This window comes from Zootoca vivipara, chromosome 1 (assembly GCF_963506605.1).
Source record: "Zootoca vivipara chromosome 1, rZooViv1.1, whole genome shotgun sequence".
NCBI lineage: Eukaryota > Metazoa > Chordata > Lepidosauria > Squamata > Lacertidae > Zootoca > Zootoca vivipara.
In genome coordinates, this window is record NC_083276.1 from 131,434,425 (window position 1) to 131,458,211 (window position 23,787).

General features: G+C 45.4%; 1 protein-coding gene across 1 annotated transcript in view; it reads right to left on the reverse strand.

Annotated features, from left to right (window-relative positions):
• The window catches only part of ABCA12 (ATP binding cassette subfamily A member 12), a 142,747-nt gene that overhangs the window by 16,328 nt on the left and 102,632 nt on the right, over positions 1–23,787 (reverse strand). Inside the window, exons 41-49 of the mRNA XM_035138968.2 lie at positions 19,472–19,526; positions 16,225–16,402; positions 13,190–13,305; positions 12,403–12,562; positions 9,253–9,521; positions 8,569–8,785; positions 7,771–7,880; positions 6,619–6,763; positions 3,717–3,851 (exon numbers count right to left, since the gene is read on the reverse strand). Coding sequence (XP_034994859.1) covers positions 3,717–3,851; positions 6,619–6,763; positions 7,771–7,880; positions 8,569–8,785; positions 9,253–9,521; positions 12,403–12,562; positions 13,190–13,305; positions 16,225–16,402; positions 19,472–19,526 — 1,385 coding nt within the window. The remainder of the gene's footprint in view (positions 1–3,716; positions 3,852–6,618; positions 6,764–7,770; positions 7,881–8,568; positions 8,786–9,252; positions 9,522–12,402; positions 12,563–13,189; positions 13,306–16,224; positions 16,403–19,471; positions 19,527–23,787) is intronic.

Consider the following 23,787-nt stretch of genomic DNA (forward strand, 5'->3'; position numbering starts at 1 on the left):
AAACTCTTTGCATATGGCGTCCACGTCCACTTGTAAGCTAGTGCGGTTCACCCCGGTAACGGCTAGCCCCAGAGGTCCAAACCATGCCAGTCCCAGTAAGCTAACGTAGGGGCCCTTAACTACCAGCAAGTCCAATTGTTGCTTTCGACCTCGATATTGCACCCTGAAGGTCCCCACCCCCATTGTAGGGACCTTACGTTTCTGGAAGTCCCGGAGGGTGAATGGGGCCGGCCTTAGTTTGGGACCCCCATTAGGGCACAGTTCCCTTAATGCTCGGGCCGAGATTATGGATAGAGTTGAACCCGTGTCCAGCTCCATGCGGCATGGGGCTCCCTCTATCTGTACCTCTATATAAATTTTCTCTGTGCTGGGATGGGGCAACTGGAATACCTGGTAGTCCGTGATCTCCGTCGAGTTGCCTTGGTGCATGGTGCCGTGTGACCTGGGGCTCCTGGGTCGGTCATCTGATGCTTGTCGACGGGTGAGTCGAGCCCGACACACCCGGGCGATGTGTCCCAATTTTCTGCACTGCCTGCACTCTGCGTTGCGGAAACGACAGGTCCTCCTCTCGTGGTTCTCCCCGCAGCTTGCACAGTTCCCTCCTTCTCGTCGAGGCTGCTGTGGTGTGTGTGCTGCTTGAGTGCGCCGCTGTACTCGGTGTACTTCCTCCCTGTCAGATTCGGATTCGTCGGTGAGGTCTTCGTGGTAGACCCTCGGTTGGGATGGCGGGGCCGGTCGTGCCTCTTGCGTTGACCTCTCGGCGGCTTCGGTTGCCAGGGCTTCCTCCAGAGCAATCTGGAACGTGAGGTCTTTTTTGGCGTAGAGGCGTCGTTGCAACATCTCGTCCCTCAGGCCACCGACGAGGCGGTCACGAAGCATGTTCTCCAACTCTGAGAAGTTGCATAGCCGGGCGGCTTGGCGGAGGGAGGTCACAAACCCAGTTATGGTTTCCCCCGGGGCTTGCCGCTTTGCGTAGAAGGCATTTCGGCAAGCTACCACCGAGGGCTGTGGTGAGAAGTGCTCCTTCAGCCGTTCCATTATTGTTTTGTACGAGACGGTAGCGACATCTCTAGGTGCAAGGAGAGCCCGGGCGATTTCAAACGTCTCCTCTCCACAGACGCTGAAGAATGTCGCCCTCTTCATGGCATCGTTGGTGACTTCTTTCGCTTGCAGGAGGAAGTTGAAACGGGCAGCGTACCCTTCCCAGTCTCCTGATGCTGGTTTGAATGGCGAGAAGCTGCTGTCGGTTGCCATTCTGGGTTCCTTGGGTCCTGGAGCTGAAGCCTGGATGCACGGTGCGATGCAGCGGTGCAGCAGGTGGCGGTGCTGCGGTGCAGTGCGTGGTGGCGGTCAGCTCAGCAGGATCCCATCCTCGTCGCCAGTGAAATGTACTCGGAGTCGAGAGTGAATTTCATGCTCTTTATTCAGCTCATAGTCATCAAGGAGAAGAGGAGAAGAAGAATGGCTCTTTTCCCAAAACCATCTGCTTATATACATTATTTACACAATGGGCCTTGCGTGATTGGCTACTTCAGGGCTACACCTGTGGGCCAATTATATTGTGGATTGACTTCTGCCTGCAGCCTGATTGGCTGCTCCTACAGGCCAATCAGGTAGCAGATTCACTTCTGCCCGCCGCCTGATTGGCTGCTCCAGCAGGCCAATCAGGTTGCGGATTCACTTCCACCTGGAGTTGGATTGGGTAGCTCCCGCTGTTTCTGAATCCTATTGTTCTAGGATTCAGCTCAGTACATAACAGCAGGCATCCCCAAACTGCGGCCCTCCAGATGTTTTGGCCTACAACTCCCATGATCCCTAGCTAACAGGACCAGTGGTCGGGGAAGATGGGAATTGTAGTCCAAAACATCTGGAGGGCCGAAGTTTGGGGATGCCTGGATTAAAGCAAGGTTTCTGCTTTGAGCGTTACACAGACAATAGACCACAGATGAGCTCCCATATGCTTATTATCCTTCAGCAGGCATCATCAGCAAAAATTGTCAGGCACTTCCGTGATTATTTGAATTGTGATTGTTTGGTGATAACATGATATTAAAATAGCCAGAAACCAGGCTGAGTTTGCAGTTGTTGTGCTGAGGAAATATCCTTCCCAACTATTAGAAGTTCATTCATTAACACAATATCCTCCTTCTTTATTCATCTCACTCACACACACAAACATTTATACACTCTTCTAGTGCAAATGCATCACTTGGGGTGTCACTTGGAAGATAAAGGTGGTGCATAAGTGTAATACATAAATGAGTGAGTGATTGAGTGAATGAAATGGAGGAGCAGCTTGTGTGGCCAATGGACAAGCTGCAAAGGCAGGAGATCCCACAGCAAGGGGTGCAGCTTCAAAGGAGTCTTGAGGACAAGCTGGATGCTACATTCCAGGATGCACAGAAGTTAATTGGGCAAGAAGCAGAGACAGTGGCGAGCACCCCTGATGAGAAAAGGGAGACTCCATGCAAAGAGGCAATGGCTCTGCCTGATCAGATGCTACAAGGGGTTGAACTTGACTGTCAACAGCCATCAGCTGAGTTTGCTATTAGAGGAAGTGATGGGCTGCCCTGTCCTCAGTGCACAATTCAGGATTTAACATAAGAACCTTCTTGTTGTTGTTTAGTCGTTTAGTCGTGTCCGACTCTTCGTGACCCCATGGACCATAACATTAAGAACCTTAATCCCCCTTAATGGGCGAGATAGTGTTTTTCAGAGTTAGAAGATTGGAGCAGGTTTGCAAATTAAATGAGAAAGAAAGGGAGGGAGGGAGATGGTTGAAGATGAAGCATTCTTGGGCGCAGCTATTTTCCGTACGAGATCTGAGCCGGAATTAATGGTTGTGCTGTCTGCTTTACAGGAGCGTATTTGTCCCCATTAGGTTTGGCCCATATATTCGTAAATAAAGTAAATGCTGCAAAGATTATACAACTCTCCTATGTTCTCTCACCCCAAATAAACAATATCCTTTAGCCTACGCTTTAAACTTCTCAGCACTTGAAGTGAGATGTGTTATATGTTAATTTGAGGAGAGAAGAGTATTTATTTATTTAAAACTTTTATATTCCACTCCAATTTGGAGCCCCAAAAATGATTTTTATAAAAAGTGAATCTAGAGTGTTTCTGATTTCCTTGAGAAGGGATCATTTATTGTGAAACATCAACAAGCCTTCCTTAATGTTCAGTTTCTATCCAGAGCATTAATCTTATGGCTAAATGTTTTGTGCACACCCTCACTCTAACAATCAATGTGGTGCCCCTTCTTGTTGCTGTTGCTGTCTCCAGACTACGGCCTGCAGGCCGGATACGGCCCAAAGGCCTCTTTTATCTGGCCCGCGATGACCCCCGCCGCTCGCTGCTGCCGCCTGCTCTTACCGGCGTGGTGCAGCTGCCCACTTCCAGGTCGGAAAAAGCACCGGAAATAGCTTGCGCACATGCGCAAGCGTAATTTCCGGCGCACTTCCAGGTTGGAGGAGGCCCGTGTGCATGTGCACAAGCTATTTCCGGCACTTTTCCAACCCGCCCTGCCACGCGATCGGTGCTGCGGGCACCGGCCCGAAGCCGGGTAAGTTTGGGGACCCCTGGTTTAGAGAAAATGGTGAATCAAAGTCTCTCTTCTCTCTCTCTCTCTCTCTCTCTCTCTCTCTCTCTCTCTCTCTCTCTCTCTCTCTCTCTCACACACACACACACACACACACACAGTGTTGATTTCTTACCAGGAGTAAAATTGAGGGTTTTCCGAGAAGGGCCAGAGCAGTTGATAACTTTCTGTTGGTGCCATAGCTACACATAGAAGTGATTCTGTGTTGGTAAGACATCAGGTTAAGTCGATAAAGAAGCCGAAGTACAATCTGTGGAAACATATTTTGTTTTTAAGATTGGGCACTGATACGTTGTCATTGTTCCAACTCATTGGGCCACTCGCAGAATGACAGCAAGACAACAAAACCATTAGCACCTGCCATTCAGGTAAATGAGTTACTTTGCCAGCCTCAAGACTGCCCAACATTTACCAGTATTTTGTCTCTCGGCTGCCTTTTTTAAAAAATGGCTCAGCCTGAATGCTAGCTAATCAGCAATTTGAAACTTGCCTACATTTAAATAAAACATTGCTAAATTTATAATGAACGAAAATAACAACCCTCTTATTTTTGTTCATCCTGTTTGGTCAAATTAAGCAATAAGTATTGAACTCTAAAAACTGCTGTCATATTTATAGTCTCTTTGTGCTAAACAAAAGCAGTGCATGCCTGGCTGCTCTGCCAGCTTGGAGTTAGCAAAGAAGGAAGGTGAATAAAACAGGGTCAGATTCACAGGACCTTCATGTTAAACTCTGCCGTTTTGTAAGGCTGTGTTTTGTATGTGTTTCTCTGTCGTGTCTTGAACTTGGCTCCTACCTTCCACCTCCTAGGCCACATTTGCCATTGATTTGACAGACGTACCACCCAGTGAGGAGAAGGCTGATTTGGTTGTCTCGCCTTCTCCCCTCCCTGCCATGATTCAAGTAGGCTCTCTGCTCTTTTGTTTTTAAAGCCCTGTATCTACATTTATGCAATCACAATACATATCCAGCTCTTCCTTCCTCCTGTCTTTCCTCTTTCTTTGTCAGAGGCTTTTTTCAGTTTCGAAAAATTACTTCTAGGAGGAAGTGGGTTAATAACCCCACCAATTCCCAGCCAGTCAGCAGCACCCTGTGCAGAAGCTTCTACCACAAATCAGAATAATAGGCCTCCCAGGGTTTCAATCCAGGGGAGAAGACTGGACATTTGGCAGCTGCTATCCTGTATGGCTCCCCAAGATGACGTGATCAAGAACTCAAATTTAGCTGAAACCAGGGTTGAGCGCAAAGCCTTCATCTTTAAATTCAAGTGGAACATCAGTTATTAAAGGTCTAACTGGCAATATGCTTATTTGTCTCCCTAGAAATGTCATAGAGCTTGCATGTGTCCAGATTATAGCAGACAATGAAGAGGAAAACCTGCTATATAAGGCATTACAGTGGTGCCTCGCTAGACGAAATTAATTCGTTCCACGGGTCTTTTCTTATAGCGAAAAATTCGTCTAGCGAATCCCATAGGAATGCACTGAATTTTTTTCGACCTTTTTTTTGCCCATAGGAATGCATTAATTGAATTTCAATGCATTCCTATGGGAAACCGCGATTCGCTAGACGAATTTTTCGTAAAACGCATTCGTCTAGTGAGGCAAGCTCCGCTTGAAAAATCCTTTCGTTAAGCGGAAATTTCATTAAGCAGGGCAGTCGTTAAGCGAGGCACCACTGTATATTTTATACATTATTATCTGATGAGTAAAATTATGCAGGTTTGTTAAAGACCATGGTTATCTCAGCCATGATATGCAAGGGAAGTGAAAAGAGTTATCCTTTATCTTATTGTGGACGAATCTGAATTATGTGACAACACTCAGGAGGAGCCCGGTCGCTAATCTCTGTATATTAGCCATTGAAGAAGACACTGAAAAGGTCAAAATGACCAGGCAACTTTCAAGTCACAATCTTCACACTTGGACAGCGAAATCCTATATGTGCTAGCTCAGAAGTAAGCCTTGTTGAGTTCAGCAGAGCAAAGTCCCCCAAGTTTTTAAACTCTAGGCTAAGTCCCCATGAAGGGGGGGCTTCATTGTGCTTTGTAAGGCAGTAACTTGTGATCTGCTAGCGATCTGTTTAGAAAACTAGTTTGTTTGAAAATCCAGCTATTGAATGAAAATTTAAGACAATTGATATTATTTATTTAGTGTTAATCAAAATACTTTAGTAATTTGGTCAGATATATATTCATAAAAAGGTAAAGGACCCCCGATAGTTAAGTCCAGTCGTGAATGACTCTGGGGTTGTGGTGCTCATCTCGCTTTACTGGTCGAGGGAGCCAACGTTTGTTCACAGACAGTTTTTCTGGGTCATGTGGCCAGCATGACTAAGCCGCTTCTGGTGAAACCAGAGCAGCACACGGAAATGCCGTTTACCTTTCCGCCGGAGCAGTGCCTATCTACTTGCACTTTGACGTGCTTTTGAACTGCTAGGTTGGCAGGAGCTGGGACTGAGCAATGGGAGCTCACTCTGTCACGGGGATTCGAACCACTGACCTTCCGATCGGCAAGCCCTAGACTCTGTGGTTTAGACCACAGCACCACCCGCGTCCCTACATATTCATATATCTGACGAAAACACGGTGTCTCTTCAGGAGTAACCCTATAAAGCTGAAGTATGAGCAGAACAGGATTGTAGAGGGCAGTCTTTACATCATCACACAACTTCTTCTATGTGCTCTCATGCTTGGCTGCTGCTTTTGAAGCTGGGGGCCTTCTGTACTCACTGAGGTTCCCCTCCTGTTTCCAGGGTTTTAAAATGCAGGGAGACTCTCTCCAACTACAGCAGGCTCCCGCTTCTGAAGTAGAAGCCGGACATCAGAGCACCCAGATGATGATGTGATGATGGAGGGAGGGTCAATGGTTTCCCCTACTAATGTTTCTCTCCTTGGAAGTATCACCCAAAGAAGACTACGGAGAGCAGAGTTTCACAGCAGACTCATTGCCTTTATGTACACCTACTTTATACCTTCATGTACACCTACTTTCATACCTTTATGTACACCTACTTACCCCTTTAATATGTTTCTCTGGGATGCCATGTAGTCGGGCATAGTAATACATGTGTTCTTCCACTGTCAGCAAATCATCCAGGGCGTCCTCTTGAGGACAGTATCCAAACAGGGACCAGTGGGCATCATCAACATCATTCAAGGATCTGAATGGATACAATTAAGTTATGGGAAAGGTTTCAGTCAATAAAGGTTAGGGTTAACAGAAAACAAACACCTAAACCCCATGTAGTAGTAGTAGTAGCAGCAGCAGCCGCAGCAAGCATAAATAAATAAATAAATAAATTGTACCCCAGCCACTCTGGCTTGCTTCCACCATTAATTAGAAGACAACAAAACATCAGACATTAAAAGCTTCCCAGTTGCCTTCAGGTGTCTACGGAAGGCCATATAATTGCCATATAGTTGGTTATCAGTTTGACATTTGATGGGAGGGCGTTCCATATGGCGTGCGCAGCTACCAAGAAGGCCTTCTCCCTGTAACTTCATTTCTCACAGTGAGGGAACCTCCAGAAGGCCCTTGGAACTGGAACTCAATATCTGGGCTGAACGATAGGGGTGGAGATGCTCCTTCAGGGATACAGTGCTAAGGCCATGTCTTTGTAGACACAAAGTGTGAAAGTGCATGCAAGCAGGGAAGCAAGATCTCACCAACTGGTCTTGTTTCCTCACCCTACCCTTCACAGAAATGCCACACTGCTTCTCTTCTATGGATATGCCAAACTTCACTGGGTGCCTGGCCCTTTGTAATCACCAGGAGACATAGTTGAGTAAGCATGTAAGTATTCACGGAGTAAGAGGAACTGACTGTTGACTGGGGCAGAAATGACTTGATGCAACCTTCAGACTGATCATACATTTGTTTCATCAGAAACAAGTTCAACTCAGTTCTGTGGGAATGCCTCTCAACTAAGTTTGCATTAAGAATGCCACATTGCTTCCATCTCCCATTAATAAAATGGAGAACACAGTAAAATTGGGCATATGTCACACACCTAAGTAAGTGCAAAATCCTTATATTTATATTGCTTGCACTTCCTTTATGGCCAGCCTTCATGGTTAAATGTGTAACCCAAGCAAATGTCACATTAGACTTGTTTCCTCAGATAACTTGCTTGTCTTTCATTGCCAAAAAGGAATTAGTCCTCCATACCCAGTTTCATCTCGCACCAGTAGCCTTCCAAAAGATGGTTCAATGTCTCCCGTCAGCATTTTGAAGATGGTGGTTTTCCCAGCCCCATTCACACCAAGCAAGCCAAAACACTGGGTTGTTAAGGGGAAAGACCAGAATTTAGTTATAGTGCATTAATAAAGACCAACATATTCATAATTTCTTTCAGAAAACCCAACAGCTGGAGCCAAAACAGATTTGAAAATGCAAAATCTGAAATCTTATTTGCATAGTTGTTAATTCATATGAGAAAACCGAAACAACAACAAAAGAAACCTAGGAAGTGATTTATGGGCTTCAGCAAAGGGACCTGGGTGTGTTTGGATGCGTTCATTTTCAGACAAAATTAATCAAAATCTCAGTTCCAAGGTGGAGAAGTCAAATGCCTCAGCTGAATACTCTTGCAAACATGTTCACTTTTTACATGCAGGATGTTTTTGATGTGAGGAATGAACCCTTTCATCTTGCTTGTAAAAGGGTACAGTATCGTGAGGGCCATATCACCAGTTTTTCCTGAATATTGGAGTTGGTTTTTCCTTGAAGTTCCAATGTAATATTATGGCCACTTAGGGGAGAAATCCCACACTCACTCACTTGCATCCCTGCTTACTGCAGCCTGGATGAGCTGTTGAATATAGACAATAACACTGTGTAGCAGCAGAGAGCTCTGAGTAAATGCCTCCCCAAATGCTCAGTGTTGGGTGCCAGCCAGCCAACCAGCCAGCCAGCCTGTGAATGTATTCCAAGGCAGTAGCAGTGTTTTTAATTGCACTGGCTTACCTCTCCTGCTGGGATTCCAATACTGACATTTTTTACTGCCACAATTCTTCGGTGGGGAAGATGGTAGATTTTGGTGAGATTCTGGAGCTGCAGCATGTCGCAATCTGCTATGCCTAATGCGACTCTCTCTCTTTCTGCTTGTACATCCTTGTCTTCCTCCTCATCAATGGCTTCCAGGCGGAATTGTGGCTTGCCATGTACTTTGTTATACATGAATCTAGCATGGGGGAAGACAACTCCTGTTAGCATTATCTTACTATTTTTCAGAAAGGTGAACTCAAAGTGGCTGACAACACAAACATTAAAAGCAAGTGTAATAACAAGAACCATCAATATAAAAAACACTAAAACCCTGCCCCACTAAAAGACAAATGGAAAATTAAGGAATGAATTTATGTAGTAAGGCAATAGTGCGACAAGACAATTTTCTAATTCCTGTATCCAATGCACAGAAAGCAGATTGCAATGTGTGTGTGGGGGGGGGAGAGATTGGGACAAACTGCACTTGGCTGTTATCGTAATCATAATCTAATCAGAAATCCATGTTTGTTGCTGAAGCATTTTACAAATCCCTGGTGTAAATGTAAAACAATAAATCACAAGCCTATATGCCACATCTTGCTCTTTGTCAATCCATCATCCTGTTTCTGATTTTGGAGCACCCTTTTCCCGCAGGTCACTTACTCTAATGTATTATACCAGACTTTCTGAATTGTCCCATCATCGACCAAGAGGCGGATTGAAAACAATATAGTCCCCTGGATAAACAACCCAAGCAGCTTGGAACTTATCCTGTCCAACTCAAAGGTTCTGTCAGGGTAATCCACGCCATATGCTTTTAGGAAACCCATCAAGGCTTGATATTGTGACAGTTCGATCAATCCATATCCAAAACAGAATTGTGGAAATATCAGATAAATGTGCCTCAGTGTTTCAGCAAGGTCATGCAAGCTCTGAAAGGAAGAAAAAGTACCTTAACATGCATTTACTTTCTAGTTTCAAAAAGTTTCATATATCATAAAAAATAGGAATAATGTATTGAGTTTTATAGCAAAATGTCCATCCTGGTGGGGGTGGTGCAGAGGTATTGTACGCATCCTGCTGCTAAGTATGTGTGCACCACACAGAAATTTATTGTGGCCCCTTCTTCATCAACAGGCTATTCTTGGTGGTGGTCCAGTCAGCCAGTTTCACCAGAATGGGGAAGGTTTTCCCCTACCTCTCACCTATATGAGAAAAAGGGACTTACTGGCTTAACCTGCTCCCATCTCAAGAAAAGGTAATTTCCTCCTTTCCTGCCATACTTTCCAATATGCTTGCCTTTCCCCATCATATATGCTTTATTTTCACATCTTGTTTACACATATGTAGTCCAGGCCAATGTGATTCAGGTTAACTTCTAGAGATCTGGGTTGTAGCATATTCAGCACAGTGGAACGCTTCGCCCAGCACTCACCTCTGGTACTACATTGCTAGTACGACTGTTGCCACAGCCCATAAATGACCTTCTATTTCAGCTGGTCTTTAACTCATAGATACACCGAAGACATTAGTTTCAGGTCAGCTAGCAGACAACAAAAACTGGTGCTGCAGATGGTTTCAGGCTATAATCTGGCCCAAACTATGCACAGCTGTTCCAAGAAGGGTGTGTGTGAAAATACCATCTGACAAGCACTGAAAAGTTGGTCTCTGTGTCTGATCCCTGTACTTCTTCTCATGGAGTGATAAATGCTGTTGACACTTGTGCTGGGCATCAGATATGCAATAAATTACCATAGGGAGACTTAGCCAGGCACCCGCAAGGGACATATCAATGTCAATCAACAACCCTTGTCTGCTTTTGGGCACAAATATATTGTAAATCCTTTGTGTGTGCTTTCCTGATCAAACGCCTTCAAGGAAAATGCTGGATGCATATTCAGGAAAGACATATGTCCATAATGAAAGCTGACAAGCTGGTCCATTATAAAACAATGCTTATCTTTTAGAGGAGAGAGCTGGCTTCCACACTTTCTTACTACGGTGGAAGTACTTTGCTTTTATGTTTAGATTTAGGAATTTAGTCTACCCATCGTTACATTTTTAAATTAGACAGCATTTTTCCTAATTTGCTAAATATCTATAGCTAGGGTTCAAAAACTGTTAGGTAAACTCCCAGGAATGACATTATCTAAACCAGGGGTGGCCAACTCCCAAGAGACTGCGATCTACTCACTGAGTTAAAAACAAGCAGTGATCTACCCATTTTGGGGGGGTTCAGGTTGTTGAGCTTTTTTTAGGGAGGAAAGCCCATTTTTAGGGGTTCAGGTCAAACTTGTTGAGCTTTTTTAGGGGAGTCAAAGTTGTTGAGTTTCCAGTGATCTTCCACAGACGTCCAGTGATCTACCAGTAGATCACAATCTACCTGTTGGACGTGCCTGATCTAAACAATATATGACAAGGGCAGTCACAGTTTTTATTCACATATCATCCCTCTTCACAATGTGTGTTTTTGTGGTTGCTTTCTTTTTTTTATAAAAGAGAAAAAGAGATACAGTGCAGTAGCTTGGGCAAAAAAAATGTAACTAGAAAGAAGGGCTGCGTCTTTACGAATAAAAGCATCAGGCACTAGCCAGCATTGTGTCAGTGGATGCAATGTGGCTGATTCCACTGGATGCCACCCCTTTATACAAACAGCCAAAGAAACACTGTCCCAGAAAACCATCTGAAGCATACTGATGTCAATTTGTCCACGTGTACAATTTCAAACACTGTGACTATCATTGCTGCAGCTGTTGGTATTGAAGGCAATTCCCAGATGGGGCCAAGACATTTTTTGCAGCAACCAAAAGATTCATATAAAAAAGCCCACCCAGTGAAGGGCAGGTGAGAAATACAGGAAACAACCACAGCCGCCTACCCCACATCTTACCCTGCCCACTTCCAGCGAGGGAAGGAAAATATGGCTGCAGAAAAAAAGTTCCTGAAGCTATATATCATGAGAAACCAAGGCAGAGGAAGAGAAGCCCTGCTCCTCTTTGACACACACACACCCCTGCTTTATGCAGAGGTGGTCCCACTGCATCAAGTTTGGCCCACAAGGTTAGTTTTTGGAGGGAAGGTATGAATTCATTCTGTTTCCTCAAAATATTTTCCTTTGTTCTAAAGGTCCCAGGCACCATCCATTGTGCTGCACGAATGAGACTTGAGAATGGTGATGCAGTTGGGCACTTGAGACCTCCAGAGTGGAGAAACATACGTGAAGGAAGCCCCACCACCGAGATATATATCCATAGTACAGAATTATTGCCCTGAGATATTTTTATGGTTGGTATTCATTGTAATCTGAAAGGGAATGTTATCCTTACATAAACAGAAGGCAATATCAAGAGGTTGGCTGATTGTACAGTGGTACCTCGACTTACGAAGACTATCCGTTCCACGGCTGTCTTCGTAAGTCGAAGTCTTCGGTTGTCGAAGTGCCCATTCTGTGCATGCGCGAAGCACGATTTCGCACTTCTGCGCAGGCGCAGAATGTGCACACAGGGCGCACACAGTGAAAAGACTTCTGGGGTTGTCAACTTCAGAAGTCGAAACCTTTGGAAGTCGAGTCGTTTGGATGTCGAGGTATGACTGTATTTAGAAGTTTTAGGTACAGGCTGATTTACTCAATTTAAGCAATGATATTACATCTCTATTTAACCAGCCTCCAAGATATGTGGTACTATCAAGTCAAAACTTCCTTGAAGTAAGAGCATTGTCCCCCCCCCCCGCCCCCCATGAAATAGAATGAATTTTGCACTGCATTACAAATTCAATACATGGGAGTTAAAGATGTGTTTGCAAGGCTCATACCTGATCAGTGGCCTTTTCTTGGGAAAGTAGAAACATAATCGAATGAGTCATGATTGTATTGATGCCAAAGAACAAGTTGATGCAGACATAAACTATAAAGGCCATTCCTGTTTCCTTGAACATTCCAGCCAGCAAGTACATCCATGGGAATGTTGCATATCTGCAGAGCATCAACAACAAGAATAAAAAAAAAGAAGGCAAGAGAACAACAAAAGCAGCACTACTAGTCCAGTCATAATCAGCCTGTGAGCTGATTATTGTCTCTGGTAAAGAAAACACGAAGGCTGTATTCATCTTTTTTTGGCAAAGCCAAAAAGAACAGCAAAACTGGTGTTGGTGATCAGCTTCCTTGAAATAGCCATCAAGAGCAAAAAGATGAGGAAAGGATCCTGTTGTTTCTAGGATGACCTTGGTTAGAGTGATTACTAAATTAATCAAGCTGCTAACTGAGTTTAGCCTGACCAGTCATAGTTTGTACTTTATTCAGTTATACCTGACTTTATATCCAAATGGGCCAGCAAGGCAGCACAGAATCATAATATCCCAAAATCAAAAAGGGGGTTCTTAAATATGTTTTTTTTAAAAGCACCAAGTGGAAAGTTTTAATGGTGCACTGTTGTAAATCTCCATTCTTGCTCTGATTGTTTCCAGCGGGTATAGCTCAGCTGATGGCAAGCCTTCCATTCGCAGAACAGGTGGGGTGGCAGGAGCTAGAGGCCTCTGCTCATGATTGGAGCCAGAATGGGGCGTTAAATTCAGGTTAGGTTAAACTGAACCAAATCCTTACCCAAAAAGGAGAAGAAGTAGGAATACAGCCAACAGGTTACTGTCATTGAAGAAAGCTGGGATCCGAAAAGCTGAAATTACTCCCACCGAGAGTGTAACAGGTATCAGAAAGTAAACCTGCAAAATACACATGGAACTGAATTAGCTTCTATTGCATGAAAAATATGAAGCATCCTTAGGACAGATATACATATAATCACATCTTTTCTTCCTCTGGAATACTTACCCCTCCCCTTTGTTTGAGCAGAGTCACTGACATGGATTGAAATCACCACTCCACAAAGGGCTAAGATTTTGTTTCTGGTTAGGCTTTTTTATTTCAACAAAGGATATATATATATATATATATATATATATATATATATATATATATGCAGCATGAGTAGTTTTTTGCTAGAGACATACGGTAGTCTTTAAGAGACTTGAAAATAGTTTGAGAGAGGCATTGTTACCTATGGTTTCTGCAAACTCTGCAAACTCTGTTAACCAGAACAAAAGTGGGCTAAGCAAAATACATCATGAACAGCAACTCTCTCTTTCAAATTGTTTTCATCTCTCTGCAAGACCTACACATCCTGTGCTTCTTTCCACTAGGACCAGGGAGGAGGGTTCAAATCCTCACTGAGCAGGAAGCTCACTGGATTGACCTCAAGGTGTTGTTGTTATTTTTTAATACTGCTGATAGCTTCTTGTTAGGGGAAAGTGTAATCACTTGAGTCCAACCCAAATTCTAATTAGCAGCAGCTTCAAGACTTTCCAGTCTCTCCCCTTAATTTGAAATGAGAACTGTTTGCCAGTAGGAATTCACCAAGAAGAATCAGGTTGCAGAGTATCCCTGCATTAGTTTCAGTCTGGTGAATATTGATTCCAGTTAGATCACTGTGACGTTTTCGACTGGATGATTTATAAATATGCCATTTCACAGCAAGCATATGGAGCATGATAGAGGCAGGCCTATTGCATGAAGGTTAGAGCCAGAAGAGTATGTTTGGCAAGTTCTTCAGATCTAACCAACTTTGAGTGACTTGTATGATTCTTGCAGGTGCACAGGCCAGTTGGAGGTGACTTTGGACAACCCACTGGAGAAAACAACCCAGATCTAATGAATCATTTGGCAAGAGGTGGCTAAGTGTTGAAAAGAGAGAACAAGAGTGTAGCCCACATAAATGCTCTCATACCCCCCTTTTCTCCTCTCCCATTGCATTAGTGCAGGTACTTTTGTCCCTGCAGGCTGAGAGACTACGGATTTCTGGGTGGTCATGAAGCTCTTGAACACAAGCACACACTATTAGAAGTAGCTTCTGTTTAAATCACATTTATAATTCTTCCCCCAAGAATCCTGAGAATTGTGGTTTACCCCTCAAGGAGCTACAATTCTCAGCACCTTTGACAAATTAAAGTTCCTAAGTTTTTTGGGGGAAGGGGTGAGTCATGTACTTTGAATGTTGTGTGTGTGTGTGAAGCCTCAGCCTGACTGAGGAACCAGTGTAATGAATTTTGAGCATGCCACTGAGATGTATATATAGAGAGGTTGTCAAAAAATAACTGTGACTAGATAATGATTTGACACATCCTAATTAATGGGAAGGGGAATTGAATAATTCATCAAGCTAGCCTACTTGTTTTGTTATCTTGGACCACTTTCTATCATTTTACTGAACCAAGCTGTATTATGCTCTGGGGTAACTACCCCTCCAGTTAATTGTAATAATTCAACCTCTTACTTTTGTAACATTTATAACATTCTACAGCAAGCATCCCCAAACATCGGCCCTCCAGATGTTTTGGACTACAATTCCCATCTTCCCCGACCACTGGTCCTGTTAGCTAGAGATCATGGGAGTTGTAGGCCAAAACATCTGGAGGGCCGCAGTTTGGGGATGCCTGTTCTACAGCATAATACAACAAATGTCTACTCAGAAGTCAATCCAATTGATTCTATTCCGGTTATATTTTCATTCTGCTGCAATCCAAAAAAAAAAATTTTCCTGAGAAGCCAATGCAATGCAGTTTTGTGAATCCATGAAATGTTTCTAATTTTTAATACAAATTTTTATATTTTGAGGTTGAACAACTCTGAAAAAAGTAACCAAGCCCAGAAAAGAGGGAAAGCTTCCAACATATTTGTTTCAAAATAATTTAATAATATTAATAAAAAAATGTTTCTTGGAAAAATATGGTTCAGAGTATTTTTGAGCAAATTTTCTGTCTAGCTGTGACAGAGTTTAGAAGGTCACAGGCAACAGTCTTACATGAGCAGCCATAACCAAATACATACCACTGGGTGACTTTTAGACCTGCCTTCTTGCCTTTGCCTCTTTGCAGTTTAACCTAAAGCAATTTTTATGCCTACAAGTTAAAAATAAAATGAAGTCTTGACCTTAATAGCGCACTGATCTTTTTATAAATGTGCTGAGCTTTATGCATATCCTACAGCCAAGGAAATGAAAGGAGGGGGAGAGGCCATGTTCTTAGCATATACATACTGTAATAACTCTAGTTCTAAATATTTTTTAAATGTCCTCACACAAAGTTTGTTTGCTCCTATGTGGGTGAGAATCACCACAATCATTGCAGCTATACAACTGTTCCACATACACAGAAGGAGAAAAAGGACAAGCACACTGAGCCCACCTCTCATTCCTGTTCTTGCACAAGTTGAAGGGATAACTTTTGTAGCAGAGCGTCTGCTCTACTTATGGAGGCTGCCTGTGTGATTCAGAAACCTGGAAAGTCCGCGTTCTAACCACATGGGGAACCTGTACAAGTAGAGCAGATGGCTGGCTGCAAAACTTAAGGGTGATGGGATACAACCAGCATGCTCATCTTTGGTATTCTCTCCTTGCTCCAGCCCCAGGTGTTGATTTAACTTTGACACAGAATGCCTGAAAGGAGCTTAATATTGACTTAATAGCTCCTTTCAGGTGTTCTGTGTCAGAGTTCAAGGCAAATCTCAATGCTGCACTTTGCGATCTCCACGCTGCTCTTCATTGTACGCCATTCTGCAAACTGGTTTGTAACAGGTAAGATACTTACAAGGTCATAAATGAAGTTAGTCACCCAGTAGCTTGTCACGCCCATGCCTGAGATATGCTGCAGCTGTTTTGCCTTGGTTTGATGTTCCTTGACCACATAAAGCACAAAGCTGGCTGTCGTGATGGAGTAGCCAATCAGGACGGACATGGAGACGATGATATCCAGTAAACTACTAAGCCTGAGTGGGGGGGAGGTAAACAAAAGTATGTTCCAAATAAGTATGCAGACAGATCCAGCTCTAGATTTGATCAGTGCCCTGCTCTGGGCAAAGTGTATTTTCACGAACCCCTCTTCTTCCCGTCATCCTTGCTGGTGCCAGAGCTTTAACCAGCCACCCCTTTAATTCCCCACATTGCCTCTAACCTATCACCCCTCTGGGGCACTGTGGGTAATTAAAAGGGTGGCTGGGTCCAGTTGCCTGGTGCCGCTCAGCAGTCCACCCTGCTCCTACCCTTAAGGGGGCCCTAGAGCTCTAGGAGCTGCCCAAGGAACCAGGTGCTGACGCTGGCCTTGCATGTGCATCTCTTTTGTTTCAGAGCTTCACGAGGTTTCCATGGGTGATTTTATCCAGGGATCGTTTTCTATCAGGTATTAGGATTGGGTACCCAGGACCCACTGATGTGACACACAGAAGCCTTATGAATTGCCGCCTTACCTTCCAAGTCCCGGACTGCAGAATCCGGGACCGGCAGCCTTGTGACACCGGAAGCTGCGTCGACATAACTTCCGGTGTCGCTTTGCCCTTCTATGGGCACCAAAAATGGCCGCCGCCGGCTTCGAAAGTCGCTTGTACGCATGTCAGGAAGTGCGTCGACGCAACTTCCGGTGTCGCTCCGCCCATCTAGGGGCACCAAAAATGGCCGCCGCTGACACCGGAAGTCGCGTCTATGCACTTCCGGACATGCGTAGATGCGACTTTTGAAGCCGGCGGCGGCCATTTTTGGTGCCCATAGAAGGGCAAATCGGAAAGAAAAAAAATGGCCACCGGCAGGAGAAAATAACAGAGGGAAATGGGAGACGAAGTGCTACGGGGGACCACCGGGAAAAGGTAAGTAAAAACGGGGGTTTTCCGAGGAAAACGGGGTACTTGGCAGCTATGATTGCCGCCAATAGTAAGTGTAGCAGAAAAGACATGGGAGGTTTCAGTTCTAGTCAGCTCAAGATTCAATTCTGGACCTGCCAATGCCATTGGACTCATTCATTCATTTAATTAATTTATATACTGCCATTCATCTGAGAATCACAAGGCAGTTTACAGTATAAAAACACAAAAATACGTAAAATCAAAGCACTTCCTCCACATTTCTATGGCCTAGCTCTCACAGGTGTGCTAAGCCTCTACAGCAGGCATCCCCAAACTGCGGCCCTCCAGATGTTTTGGCCTACAACTCCCATGATCCCTAGCTAACAGGGCCAGTGCTCGGGGAAGATGGGAATTGTAGTCCAAAACATCTGGAGGGCCGAAGTTTGGGGATGCCTGCTCTACAGTATTCTGTTCTATACCACTTCAGAATCCAGGTGAGGGAAATCACCTCCTGCATTTTTTTTAAAAAAAACCTCTCTATAGAAAACTTAGTTATCAAAGAGAGGTCTACTGCAGGGGTCCCCAGACTTACCGGCGTTTGGGCCGGTTCCCACTGCGCCGATTGCGCGGCGGGCCAGAGGACGGGGGAGCGCGCGCCTGTGCGGGCCGGGGAGTGCGCACCTGTGCGCATGCCAGGGTGGAAAAAGCGCCGAAAATCCATTGTGCGCATGCGTATGGGCCTCCCCCGACCCGGAAGTGCACCAGAAATGACCTCTTCTGGGTTGGGAGAGGCCCATACGCATGCGCACAAAGGATTTTCGGTGCTTTTTTCCTAACCCGGAAGAGCGCTGCCGTGCTGCGCGCCATAAGAGCGGGTGGCGGGGGGGCGGCGGGGGGGCGGCGGGGGCCGGATTGGCAGGCCAATTGGGCCGCATCCGGCCCCCGGGCCGTAGTTTGGGCACCCTGGTCTACTGGCCTAGTTTGCTGCCTAACACCCTAGTTTCCTATGCACAGGGGTTTATTATTTATTTTGCATCAGCGAACAACCAGTCATGTCAACTTCCACCTGCAGTCTGAGCAGTGAATCTCAGAAAGAAATTTACCATCTCAGTAAGATCTAAGTCTGGGATTTCCTGAACATATCTGGAATCCAGCTGTGTCCAACAGTGTCCAGGCAGAAATTGGGAAGATGTCCAGGAAAATCCGGATGTATGGCAGCCAATGTCGGCAGTGCTGTTTTTGCTGATTTCCCCTTAAAGTAGCTTCTTATGCTATAGTGTAATGCACTGACACATGAACTAGGAACTTTATTTCTTTATGTTTTCATGCTGTGAACCAGCCTGAAGTCTACAGATGAAGGACAGTATACAAATCTAATAAATGATGATGATGATGATGATGATGATGATGATGATGATGATGATGATGCAAGGCTGCTATTGAGCCCTAGACTCTCGGGCCTAGAGAATTCTGCCCGCTGTTGTAAATAAACTCCAGTGGGGTTCAAAGGCAAACTATGAGAGAAGGCCAGTTCTATGATTTTTCTGCCCACTTTTTCAAATGAAAAAGCAGGCCACAAAAAATAAAACGAGGAAATGGGGTTGGGGGAAGGAAGTGGAAAGGAACCTTTTCCTTTCCTGCAATTAGTTTGCTCAAAATTGCCAGCCCCCCCCACGCCACTGTGATTTTTTAGAAGAGAAGCAGCAGGGAGGGGAAAGGGTTAAGCAGCCCCTCCCATGGCTTTTCCTCCACCCTTCACAGCAGCCCTACCCCCTCGGCTGCATGTGCATGCATGCACACACTTTTTGTGGTCAATTAGGTTGCTAAATGTCAAAGTAAATGTCCCATATAGATTCAGAACAAGGTGCAAAACTTTTGTTAGTAGAATTTCTCAGCAAAAATGTTCCGGAACCAAGACAGTGGAAAATATTGGACTCAGGAGTAGTAGCTTGACTACTAGACTCAAGTCTGTCTTATGGGGAAATTGCTCCCAAGCAATTGCCACCGCCTGTCTTCACAAATTTTAAACTATCCCATTGTGCTTTTATGTCAGCTCTGCTTAGTTCTGGTCAGACTGACCTAGGATGTCCTGCAAGTTCTTAAATCTCGGGGATTTGCTTATGCTTAGCCACTGCATTTTCGTTTGCGGGGGCACACTTGGTTCACTACTCTTGACTTACAGTTTAAATTCCATAGAAATAAATAATAAAATCAACTTCTTACATGGCTTGTTCTTGACTCTCTCCACCAGGATAAGGATGAGCAACGACTGAGATGCCTACACAAAAAAACAATAATTAGGTTTTTCTTCGACTGACCATTGAACACAAGTACTAGCTGAGGAGCAGGAAGGTCAACAGCAGTCTATTTATGTTCTGAATGCCATGGTATTTCATCTTGGGCAAGCCATTAGGTATAACCATTAGGTATTTTTAATAGTATTTGTTACCATCATTTATCCAAGGAATGATCTGGCAAGCCTATATCACCAGTGAAGTTAAGGGTCAAAGCAGGTGTTATGATGACAGACCTAACTTGAGTTCTACTAAACCTCTATAAAGCAGGAGATGCAATTGAAAATAAAGCTCAAGTGGGCAGGAGGAGGGAACTGAAGTCTCCTTCCAGCCACGCTTTTCACCCTGACACTACTGCCCAGTACAGCTCTTTCTTTCATGGCAGGGATAGCTTCTGGTTTTGGAGCCCTGCTTTGATCAGGGGTGGGTGGGAATGCAGCTAGGATGCAGCAGCTACAGAGCAAAAGGAGCTGACTGAGTGCAGGATTCAGCTCCCCTTCCCTACTCCTCCTCCCCATCCTGTACTTTCAACCGAATTTACAAGAATTTGGATGCACTGCACAACCAATTTTAGCAATGGGTTTCCAATGTCATGTGCTGTTTTATTCTGGGGAGCTCTAGCTTTTATTAGTGATTAGAAGGAAGTCCCCTGGAAGTCGCATATTAATCACTCTTTCTAAATGAAAAGCAGAATACAAGGATAATAAAGGTAAAGGTAAAGGGACCCCTGACCATTAGGTCCAGTCGTGACCGACTCTGGGGTTGCGGCGCTCATCTCGCATTATTGGCCGAGGGAGCCGGCGTACAGCTTCCAGGTCATGTGACCAGCATGACAAAGCCGCTTCTGGCGAACCAGAGCAGCACACGGAAACACCGTTTACTTTCCCGCTTGGAGTGGTACCTATTTATCTACTTGCACTTTGAGGTGCTTTCGAACTGCTAGGTTGGCAGGAGCTGGGACCAAGAAACGGGAGCTCACCCCTCGCAGGGATTCGAACTGCCGACCTTCTGATCAGCAAGCCCTAGGCTCTGTGGTTTAACCCACAGCGCCACCTGCGTCCCTACCATAGCTGCCAAGTTTTCCCATTTCTCGCGAGGAAGCCTATTCAGCATAAGGGAATTTCCCTTAAAAAAGGGAGAACTTGGCAGCTATGGTCCCTACAAGGATAATAACCAAGGTTTATTTGAGGCATCTGAAGACTGGTTCTTGGAGAGAAAGCCACAAGAACAACCTTAGCTGTGTCTCTTTTTTTTAAAGCACTCCATTCTTAGATCTATAGGGATCAAAGTGGTGGTAGGAATAGAAGTTAGGACGGTGAGGGCACTTGGAGCTAGAACTCAATGGACTGGAATAGTGGAGCATTTGGAGACAATGAATGGGTGCAAGATGGGGATAGGTGCAGGAGCCAGAGAATATAACAGGAGCCAGCCAGGTGTGGTCTAGGATGGACTAGGGAAAACATGTAATTATGGCATGTGTTCAGAATAGGTGGCATGGGTGATCCAGCTGTTTTTGCACCAGGTGAAGGTGCCATCATTATGCATGATGGTGGAGTCTCCTTCTTTGGAGGTCTTTAAGCAGAGGCTTGACAGGCATACCGTGTTTCTCCTAAAATAAGACACGTCTTATATTTATTTTTCTTTTAAAAAAATACATCGCGGCTTATTTTCGGGGGATGTCTTATTGTTACGTATGGTACGGGGCTTTCTTGCACCGCCCGCTGAGCCTGCTGCTGGGTCCCAGGGCTTCATGCGGCACGGCTGTGGCTGCTGCCGGCTCCTGCCGGGTCCTGAAGCATCGCGCGCCACCCGCTGCTGGGTCTTGGGGCTTCACGCAGCGCAGTGCGGCGCGGCTGAGGCTGCTGCCGGCTGCTGCCGGCTGCTGCCGGCTCCTGTGGCTTCGCGCGCCGCCCGCTGCCTGGTCCTGGGGCTTCGTGCAGCGCGGCGTGGCTGGGGCTGCTGCCGGCTCCTGCCGGGTGCTGCGGCTTCGTGCGCCGCCTGCTGAGCCCGCTGCCGGGTCCCTGGGCTTCACGCGGCGCGGCTGGGACTGCTGCCAGCTCCTGCCGAGTCCTGCGGCTTCGCACGCCGCGCCATACCGCATGAAGCCCAGGGACCCGGCAGCGGGTGGCGCGTGAAGCCGCAGGACCCGGCAGCGGGCGGCGCGCGAAGCCGCAGGACCCGGCAGGAGCCAGCAGCCTCAGCCGTGCCGCGCGAAGCCCCAGGACCCGCTGCTGGGTCCCTGGGCTTCACGCAGTGCAGCACGGCGCGGCTGGGGCTGCTGCCGGCTCCTGCCGGGTCCTGCGGCTTCGCGCGCCGCCCGCTGCTGGGTCCTGGGGCCCGTTCAGCCGGAGCTCCGCGCGTCGCTGTGCTGGGGCTCGGCGCAGCGCGCGCTGCTGCGTTTGCCGGCTCGCTCTGGGTCGTCCCGCTGGCTCCCCCAACACGTCTTATTTTGGGGGGATGTCTTACATTTTTTGGCCTTCAAAAGATCATGCCATGGCTTATTTTAGAGGGACGTCTTATTTTAGGAGAAACACGGTATGTCAAGAATGCTTTGATGGTGTTTCCTGCTTGGCAGGGGGTTGGACTGGATGGCCCTTGTGGTCTCTTCCAACTCTGTGATTCTATGATTCTACTCCACTCAGAAAAAGAAGATCCTTTACTACTTGTAAGAATTAAACTGACCAGATGAAAGATACCAGAGTGGAAGAAAACCATCAGCTGCATTTTGCAAAAATCCATAAAATCAAAAATATCCAGAGTGATCAAGCATGATAAAGGGAGAGACTGCCACCTTCAACTCTTAGATTTTGCATGGGTTTGAAATTCCAACTAAACATCAGGAAGAACTTTCTGTCAGGAAGAGTGTGGCATTTCACCTCTAGGGGTCTAGCAAGAGTTAAATTACAAGGGAGGTAAATGGCCAATGGGAGCTCTCCAGGCAGAAGCAAGGGTATATAAGGAGATAAGAGGGAGGAGAGCTGATGGGAGTTGATGAGAGAGGGGGAGAGGATTTTGAGATAGAGAGAGGGTTAGAGAAGCTAGTGAGGTGAGCTGTGGTGCAGAATCTGAAAGAGTAATAAGAAGGGAACTTCAGTCAGGGAGGAAAAGGGGAGAACTAATACTAAAGGTTAAGTTTAAAGAAAAGTACTTGAGAAACCAATAAGAATTTATATGCTTGTAAGATCATCACCTAAAATAAACTTATTTGTTTGGTTCACTTTTCATCTGACTGGAATCCATTATTGGTGTGCCACTACACAGACTTACTGGTTGGTGGCAGCAAGGGAAGAAAATAGGCGAGGGAGGTACTGGGTCAAAAGACCATTAAACGTCCGGGGCCCTTTACCGGTGTATCTCGCCACAAAGAGCTATTTGACATTGGAACAGACTCCCACAAGAGGTAGTGGACTCTCATTCCTTGGAGGTTTTTAAGCAGAGCTTGGGTGGCCATCTGTCATGGATGCTTTAGCTGAGATTCCTACATTGCTGGGGTTGGATAGAGACTTTCAGGGTCTCTTCCCACTCTACAATTTTATGATTCTATGGGCTAATTGTATTATTTTATGTAATTACATTTTTTTAAAAAAACAACAACCTTTAAATGGGAAGTATGGTGCAGTAGTTAAGAGTTTCACACAAGGAATGGGGAGACTTAAATGAAATCCCTATTTAGGTATGAAGTTCCTTGGGTGACCTTCAAACAGTCAAGTACATCTAAGAATAGCTGTGAGGAAAGAATTGGACTGGGGAAGAGAACGTTGTACATAGCCCTAAACTTCTTGAAAGGAAGGTGAGATATAAATGTAATAATAGCATTTTCAAATTCTAAGTATTTTTTAAAACATAAAATGTAAATTTCTTTCCTTAACATTTATACATTTATACAAGAGCTGAAATGAGGCATGCAGGTGGGGGGCAAGGGGGGGTTGATCTCTTAACATATTTTGAAATCACTGCAGTGCCAAGTGCTTATGTGCCATCCATTCTTATTGGGGTCCTGGCTGACATTTGTTCTTTTAGAGGGGGAAACCTGTTTTGTTTTCTGCAGTTGGGGTAGGCTTTTTAAAATAGGTTGCCAATATGGAATAGCAGGATATTTCTTGCAGTTCATTGCAAAAACAAAAAAAACCCACCAACCCCAAAATTTCCCCTTAAGTGCAGTGTTTCATGCCCCAATCAAGGAATGAAAGCAATTTCTAGTTCAGAACAAGATGCACAAATAACTAGAAAGCAATCCCCCCACCT